The sequence below is a fragment of the Macrobrachium rosenbergii genome, chromosome 16 (genome assembly GCF_040412425.1).
Source record: "Macrobrachium rosenbergii isolate ZJJX-2024 chromosome 16, ASM4041242v1, whole genome shotgun sequence".
NCBI classification, from domain to species: domain Eukaryota; kingdom Metazoa; phylum Arthropoda; class Malacostraca; order Decapoda; family Palaemonidae; genus Macrobrachium; species Macrobrachium rosenbergii.
Window position 1 is genome coordinate 51,836,286 of NC_089756.1, and position 9,345 is coordinate 51,845,630.

Here is a 9,345-nt window from a genome sequence, read left to right on the forward strand (position 1 = left end):
AAGTCAGGAAAAATAAAAACCATATTGCATACTTGGTAGAATAATCTTGTAAGCACACTAGACATGGCAGATGCTGAAATGAACATGACCATTACTTGCATGTCTAACCCTGCTTTGTACCTTTTCCCATACAGAAAGGAAAACTCATGGAAAATCCCAGAGGATAAGCCCAAAAAGAAAACTCCGAAAGGGAGAGAGCAGGAGTGCAGGGAAAAAAATACCACCAACTCCTCTATACAAGTTTATATCCAATGGTACCTCAACTTATTAAATTTCAAGCCTTTTTAATGACAAATAACCTGTATATACAGATGCTGTACACTATTCTTATTAAATATTACTATACTATATATATAAAAAGGGAATGCATTCATATCAATGTTCCTATAAAATGAATGCAAAAGTGGCAATTCAAAAATTACTGACATCCTTTTAATTATACAATGGCTAACTGACAATGAGTAATTTAAACTTAATACTGTTCATTTCAATGTTAAGCAGACTATTTATGCAATACAGTATAATGTAAGTCAATCCAGTACAAAAATATATGTTAAATATCAGAATATAAAGTTACATTAATAAACACAAAATAATCAGATATAGCATTTTTTAATGATATCGACATTGTTGGACAGTGTTACTCAGCCTATTGCCTCTGTCTTTACTACTGACAGACCCATGTTCTATACATGGACAATTATTCTGATCATAGATCTTTATGGCTTTCTTAAGTGAAGAATTCTGAGAAACACAATACAGGAATGGGTAATACACAAAAGTTGCACAATAGCTTTTGAAAATTACAAATATTGGAAGGAAGTAAACCAAAATGTTCCAAACTATGCAGATCTAGCTCTTTTTTTGTTAATATTAACTTAATTGTTAATTCCTCTTCTATTTAGGTATGTACTGTATCATTAATAATGATTTTTTAGAAATCTTGCAAATTGGAACAAATTCAACAAATCATGCAGGCATAATAATAAAAAAAAAAAAGCCAAGAACTGTGACAGCTTAGAAAACAGAATCATCTTGACACTGCTGAAAAAAGTAAGTTTACCACCTTGTTACCAAACAACAGTTTCTAGTTCACATCAGAAATACTCCTACATAAGAGGTGATGGTTTGCATTCTCATAAGAACAACTGAGCCTTTAATTTGTTATGGATGTTACCTTTAGCCATATTCCTTACCAAAGGTAGTTAATCATTGTTTAAAATTTTACTCAATACAGATAGTATTAAAAAAATTTTTGTTCAGCATGGACTCCCTCCCTCCTACCTGGGTTAAGAATAATATTGCTGTTTTCCAACAAATATCTCCCCTACGAAAATCTCCTGAATATATATTTGACTCCATATTTTCAAGGACAAACAGTCCATCAAGATTGTGTCCAACACAGAGGGCAAAACCTAACATAACTTTTAGACCTCACTCTACCACATCAGCTACTCGAACAAGTGAGAAGTCAAGCCATCTAACCTTACCATCTTTCATGTTCTAAGAGCACTTCAAACCATATACAGGCAGTCCCCGGTTATCGGTGAGGTTCCATTTCCGATGGCGTGACGACAACCAAAAATCACCACTAACCGAAAATCGGCGATAATAGCACTGATCCCTGTTTAGCAGCGCCGATAACCGGTGATCAGTGCCACCAATAAGAGGCGATCAGCACCAATAACCGGTTATCAGCGCCGATAACTGGTTATCAGCGACGAAAATCTGGTTATCGTCATCGCTAGACAAGCGCCGTAGAACCGGATCACCGGTAACCGAGGCTGCCGATAACCAGGGACTGCCTGTAAATTAACATGCTTTGTCAGTTAATAAGGGGTTAGGAGAGGTGATAATTGGAGAAATGTAAAGCTGAAAAAGTTGAACAGCTGGGTGAAAAAACCAAATGGAATGAACAAACAGTAAAAGGCTAAAAGTGAGGTAGCTGGGAGCTGAAAGGGACATTGCAAAGTACTGTTAATACTGTCTTCAGTATGCTTCACAAGGCACACTGTTAAATAGTACCTACCTGTAAGGTCATCTTGACAATGAAAATTATACTGTCTACAGTATGCTTTACAAGGCACACTGTTAAATAGTACCTACCTGTGAGCTCATCTTGACAATGAAAATCATACTTACCACTCTGTGACAATGATGGGGAATTTACAGAAACCTGCCCATCATTTGAGATATTATTCCTTAAGGCCTCCAGCTGACTGCTATTTTCTTGAACCTGTAGTGGGAAATGAAGTAAAAATACTCAATTTACAACATTATAAGAGCACAAAAGTCAGATCTAGAAACAAGCAAAAGCTGAATGAACATTATACTTTAATGTAAACAAAATATAAATATCCAAAACATAATGTACTTACATAAAATCACAAATTTTTAAAGTAATTTGTATTTTTCCTAACTATACAACCTGAGGTCTTTTCCATTAGGAATTACTTTCAGCGAAGCTGGAAACGGCCATTAAACTTTCAGACAAGGTGGCTAGGCAGTTAAGTACCGTCTGGTAAGCGGGGGTCCCGCCCGGATATAAACATTACAATTTGCCTTTCAGCCCAGGCATCAGAATGAGAGGTGGCATGAGGTGGGCATGAAATGTAATGTAAAGGACCTCAGGTTTGTATACTTAGGAAAAATACAAATTTTCCTTTAAAAATCTGTGATTTGTTCCTACACGATATACAAACCCTCTGTCCTTTACATTAGGAAGACTCACTTGTTGGAGGGAGGAATCTGAGTGAGTCTCTGAACTGACTGGAGTTCACCATGTGGTAGGCTAAGTTTGGGTTTGTAAGATGAAAGATGATTTGTGTGAATTGATTGTTTCGTTTTTGTTGTTGTGATGTTTTTTATTACAGTATGTTTATTTTGTGTTTTTGTTATGAATGTCTGATGTATGTTTCCATGTTTTTTTTTTTTTATTTGCAGTTTGCTTGAGTGTGATAGGGTAGAGTAATTGGCTTCCCTTCACCTGAACCGGAAAAGGCTTTATCTAGAAGAGGAAATTGGCATTGGCAACTACCAAAGCAGTTGAACAGTTGGTGAGACCGAACCATTTTCAAGTGCCTTAGTGTGAAGTTTTCATGTCAGTTACTTAAGAAAGTGACTGTCCTAAATGGGATCGGGGTTAGAGAAAGTGCTTAAATATCTGTAGGCTAATTTTATTACGAATAAGATCTCAGATTCTCGTTTGGAAGGAGAGAAGGGCTTTTGTGTAGAAAAAGACTGCATGAAGAAATTCCAAAGTAATTTCTGCCCTCAGCTTGGATGTCATGACTGCAATAAACTCCGTAGTGATCCCCAAAATTGTGTGTTGACTTTCGTGGTTATCTTGGATTATTCTGAGATGAAGTGCTGAGAAAGATAAGGAACTTGGATGGGTTATATGCCAGAGTTTGGTTATTTGTTGATAATATTTTGACTATTGATAGTATAAGTTAGGCTAAGTTAAGTATAGGAAGACTGTTTTGATAAACTTTAGTGGTAAGTAGGAAATAAGTTAGATTAAGTATTGAGAGGTGATAATTGCTAAACTGTGGCAGATGTAAATAAAATTAGGATAAGGTTCTGTTTGAAGGTCTTCAGGCCACTGTAATATTAAGTTTAATAAATAAGGATAGGTGAAAAGAGTTTTCTTTAACCTCTGAATCTGTTCCCATCATCCTGCACCAATTGCCAAATAAAAAAAACCCTACATAATAATTTGGCACCCAACGTGGGGCTTTTTGACATTAAAGTAAGAGTGGGGTGCATAATTGGAGATGGCAGAGGGAGCAGGTTTAGAAGGCTGGACAGCAAGACTGAAGAAAGGAAGTGAGAATGGTGGTAAAGTAGGAGGATAAAAAGTGGGTGCAGCTATGGGCAAAGGGATGCTGTAACCACCAATTAGTAATACTACTTGCAGTGTACCTCAGAGATGCACTGACAGCACTAACCCCCTATGAGGAGGATAGTGGCAAGGATGAAGATGATTCATGATACTTATTCTATGTGACGCTGAACCCACCACACCAACCTTGAGAGAGCACAGGTTTTAAGGAGTGGGGCACATAAATGAATGGCTTGATTGTTTCAGGAGCATGGACAAGAAATGATTCTCACTTGCTCATAAACATTCTCAAAATGGAAGCAGCATTTCTAAACTGCAAGCATTTCAAGATTATTTGATGGGTCACTCTGTAAAGCTGTTGTAGTGATGAGCAACAACACAATTGTGGTGGCTTATGTTAACAAGCAAGGGGGAATGGTGTCCCTCTCCCTTTACCAGCTGGTAAGGCAGATGCACACAAGTCAGGTTATTTACCATGCTGTCATCATCCAGATAAATTCTGGGCAACTGGACTGTAGCAGGTACCTATCTCTGAATATGACAGAAAGGCTCTTCAAAGTTTGGGAAATACCAGTGATCAACCTATTCACCAACCAGTTAAAAAGGAAGCTCCCTTGATCTTCCCTCCTATTCCAGACCCTTAGGATGCACTGCCTGATGCCTTTCAGCACCCATGGGACAACCTCAATAATACACTTTTTCTTCAGTTTAGTCTGATATGTTGAGTAATTAAGTGTTGGTCATTCCTGGCCTCAGGATGACCCACATTATTGTCTACAACCCAAGTGATATTTTAATTTGATGGACCTTCTTATCAAAGTGCAGTGTACTGCTATGACCCACTCTGCTTCTGCACCTCCATCTACAGAAGTAATATGTCTGTGAAGTTGCTTGCACTTCAACACTTGAGGGTATCCAGCAACTTCTGCAAGAGCGACTTTTCTTGCAGGGCTGTACATCAGATGTCCAGTACCATCAGTAAGTCCGCAGCATGTGTATTAGGAGATTAGCCATCTTCTGTTTTTGGTGTCGTGAGGATAGAATCTCTCCAGCAGGAACCACGTTTCAACAGACGTCTCAATTCACCGCTTGCCTACCCTGCAAACAAAGTCTAGAAAACAAACTTGTTCAAAGGAAGACCAGTCTCCAGCTGCTGGTCGATTTCTCTGTCAAAAAAAAAGCACTGTAAAAGCTTGGAGAATGGTTGTTGACGACTTCCAGCATCTTTCTATAGCACTGTTCTTACTTTCGCAGATAAGGTGAGAAATCTGGATGATTCTTGTTAATAGGCTGGGAAAGGAACTGCTTGGAGGTGGGAGAGGTATTAGTCCTTGAAGGTCAGCCTATATCCATCCCAAAGGACACAGACTACCAAGGTCTTAGATGCCTCTTGATGACATAATGCTAAATGGTATGACAAGCATCCCCCAACCTGTAGCCTGAGAGACTGACTGCCAGACTTGGCATCCTCCTGGTCCTTTGACTGGGAAAAATGTTGGCTCCATCAAACCTTCGAAGAGGTTTTGCCCAGTGTTGATGACATAGCCACTCTCAATGGGAATCTGAAGGAAACTGCATGGTGGCTAATAGACTTTGAAAAATGCAAGAAGGAATCCAGCACCAACCCATTCCGAAAAGGGAGAGTGCTCTAAAGAACATCCTAAAAATGGCATTACAGCATCTCAAGGCCAAGTTCAACTACAGGTCTGTAACTGGCACAACAGGAAAGGAAACGTCCTCCTTCCCATCATCGACAGCCTTCAAAATAGTCTTATCCTCCTCTGAAACACACAGAAGTTGAAATCTGCCATCATGTTGACCTAGAGGTCTAATTATGATGACACTTTGAGCGAAGCCATGACAACTAACCCCATGGCGTCTCCTCCAGCAGCTGAGAAGGAGGTCTTTTCAGTACGTACCCACTACTAAGGAAGGTAATTTAATAATTCACAGACTGATGAGTTCATCAGCAGAGGGCAAATCAGTGTGTCCTCTGCAGCCTAGTATCCTTGATGAAGCATCAGAGCCAAGGAATAAGCTTGGAAGAGCAACTAGTGGAATGAGAGTTCTCCATTCTGGAGATCAGAGTCCATATCATTCAGTACGCCCCATGCAAGTGGAGACCAAGGCAATCAAAACTACACACCAGCCTCTAAGGTGAAACCACAGGTGTGCTTAATGGCAGATACCCAATGCTGAGGAGGAATCATGGTGTCTTTCCCAATGCCACATGCTCATAGATGAAGCCCACGACCTCTCAGAAGTGCTTCTCCAACTTAACATGCAGCAATTTCATATTCTGAGTATTCTTGGGCACTACAGGATCCACCACTGACCAAGGTGGGCCATCAACCAAAGCAGAGGTAGACGACCTATTGGCCCAACCTTGAACTTATTAAGTGGATCATGAGAGAAAGTGCCTAGAACAAGTTCCAGACACCAGGTCACACTCAGAGGGTATAAAAGGAGACCAAGCACAATCTCCTCTAATCTAAGGCCTAGAGCAGGTAACAGAAATCCTGAAAATGAGAACTTCAACAGTCACTTGGACAAAATTTTCCATGACTTAAATGCAGATGAAACCTCCTCATCAGATGAATGCTCTGAGCACTTATACCTTCCAGTACTATAAAGAAGCCACCGTGACTGTAAACCATCTTTACACGTTATACATGTTAAACCCTGCAAGCAAACCTAGCCTCTGGTAAGTATTGCACAATGAATGCAGATTCCTTTCTTTCTAAGGAGGCCATAAAACTTTTACACTGCTTACCAAGAGCAACAGCACATCTCCTTTAACCTATGGTTACCACAAATATATTACAATAATAACGCACTCTTCAGAGAAAAATCTACCTTGAGGGACAGAAGAGAAATAAGCATAAGGGCCAAAGAATTAAAGCAAAAATACAGTACATGGAAAAAAAAGCATTAGTGAGCAATAATAGGAGCTGATTTGGCCAAAGGACTAAAGGAATGCATTCTTCATTGTTTGGGGTGTCTCCTGAAGCACTGACCACACAGACAGGCTCAGGTAAACAAATGGATTTGTGTTAAAGTATATTTATGCCTGTTCCATGCTTGCTGCACAATTTGCATGACTTTTCAAATGACTACAAGGCTAAATTATCTTGCTTTAGTTTTTATTTATTTTCATTATATTTCAAGCAGTACTTATTTACTCTTGTACATCTTTTTGTTAATCTCACTTTGATGTCCACTGCCCTATTCTTTTCAATTTCCATCTTTCCTTACTTTTCCCTATCGTTCCCTTCTTTATCTTTTCTGTACGGTACTGTTCACACCTATTAAATTCTATAATACTATACTTCTGTGCAACATATTTTTGATTCATACAACTGGTCCAAAGGATTTGCTTTAAATAAGGTAAACACTGAAATGATGAAGTTAAAGATGGGAAATGACCAAAGGAACGAATGATAAGTTAAAAACAGAAAACATGGCAGCTGGAGCCAGAGATGCTGCAAAAAACCCTTACTGTGGCTTACAGTCAGTTGTTCAGTGCATACCGTGAGTGGTATTATCCTGTGGGTCTCTAAACTAGGAGCTCCCCAGACACATGAAGCAGGAAATTTCAAGTAATAAAAATACTGAACAGCAAAAGCCTCTTTGGTAATTTTTCTGGTAGGGGATGGATGCTCTAGGGTACATCATAATTCTCTTAACCTTTTTCAGAATGCAGAACACATGACGCCCTGTTTCCAAATGTTAAAAAACCTTTCATACCAACATACAAATTTATGTAAATGTGCACTGCAATATCTAACATACAAACACCCTAATTTAGTCATATACTATCAAATCAAGCACTCTTAAATGCTGTTTGTGTTAAAAATTATCAAAACTGACATGAATTAAATACATCATGTAAAACCCTTACCTTGTCAACATCAGCATTTTTTATAGCATTACTGGATTCATTAGCAGGGGTGACATCAAATGTGGATGTTTTACGACGCTTTGGTGCATTTTTTGTAACTGCTTCAGTGGATTCACTGGTTGGATTGACCTCAAATGTGGATGTTCTACGACGCTTTGGTGCGGAAGTAACATCTGCAGAGGTAAGATCTCCTAACTTGTCACCTTCATTAACTTCGTATGTCCCTGTGCGTCGATGCTCACCTTTCTTCTTCCCATCAGAACTAACATTTTCAGAACTTTCTTCAACATCAAATGTTCCCTTGCGCTTACGAGTGTTCTTTTGTTCAGTGTTTGGAGGCTCTGCAATAACCAGTCAAATTGTATGAAACTTGAATATCAACATCAAATAAGATATAATCAAAACTGAAAACATGACACCACTGGAAGATAACAAAATTTCAGCACAGCATATCTACAAAGGCATTTTATCTATAATTACTAAAACTAAAAACTGAACTTACCAGGCTCAACACTGTCTTCCTTAAGTTTGCTGTCAGGTATCACTGATGTGACCTAACAAGTGATAAAAGTTTTAGAATAAGAACAAATCCATTTTATATCACATATAAAAATAAAGAAAAATTACTGGTATTAGCACATCTAGCTTTCTTGCCACTAACCAAGGAACAATACTGAATCACATCAGAAAGTAGGGACTTATAACATGAGGCAAATTTTCATTCAGGCAAAAATTGTTAGGCTACAGTTGATAGACTGTAGTCCAATAATTTTGCTTGATAGACTGGTTAGATTACCAATTATTTTGTGGAATTATGTACAGTAATATTCTATCCTCTCTCCATGAGGGATGTAAAAACCCAAACTCCCTGTTTACATGCTAGATTACCAAAGTTTATATACAAAAATTGCTAATAAGAAATTCTTCTATATCCTTGCATATTTTAGCACTCACAGCAATAACAATTTGCTAATGATCTTTTAATGTTCACTTAGAAAAATAAAACAGATTATGGATATTGAAAATTCAAATTTGACTTTGTGCAGGATATTTACCACAATCCTTACAAGTTATTATGAATGTTAGATTGGAAAAACTTATATTTTTACCAAGAAATATATAAATTAAAATCATGTAATTCACTGAGCATATATAACATTGCACTTAGTGATTCTGAGTAAGGTACAAGTATTTGACAATTCCTAATATAATCTTTGACCACAAGCTTACTCTTCTGCAGTGCATCATACCAAGGTATGCTGTACCATTGACCATCCTATACCCTTGGTTCCAAGGTCTTGCCAAATTTGTGATTTTGCTGGACCATGAGGGATCAAATAATAGCAATTTGTAAATCATCTCAGACCCACTAATTACAGTATATACCTTATATCTCTAAAATGCAATGGACTGCTACAAACTTAAATAAAAATACTGTATATCCAGTCAAATTATTAAATCAAATTATATGAAAAGATGAAATAACATGGACATGCATAAGAAAAGGTTAAAACTGCATGGGCATGTGCAACTGTCTGGTGATCTTAAAGAGATGCATGTGCCATAGGTACGTAATTGTTGTGGTTTCTTATGAGACTTG

The 9,345-nt window shown here is 38.0% G+C and overlaps 1 protein-coding gene across 1 annotated transcript in view; it reads right to left on the bottom strand.

Annotated features, from left to right (window-relative positions):
* LOC136847435 (nucleolar and spindle-associated protein 1-like) overlaps positions 1 to 9,345 on the bottom strand; it is a 108,065-nt gene that overhangs the window by 63,939 nt on the left and 34,781 nt on the right. Inside the window, exons 3-5 of the mRNA XM_067119125.1 lie at positions 8,248 to 8,299; positions 7,746 to 8,086; positions 2,143 to 2,236 (exon numbers count right to left, since the gene is read on the bottom strand). Coding sequence (XP_066975226.1) covers positions 2,143 to 2,236; positions 7,746 to 8,086; positions 8,248 to 8,299 — 487 coding nt within the window. The remainder of the gene's footprint in view (positions 1 to 2,142; positions 2,237 to 7,745; positions 8,087 to 8,247; positions 8,300 to 9,345) is intronic.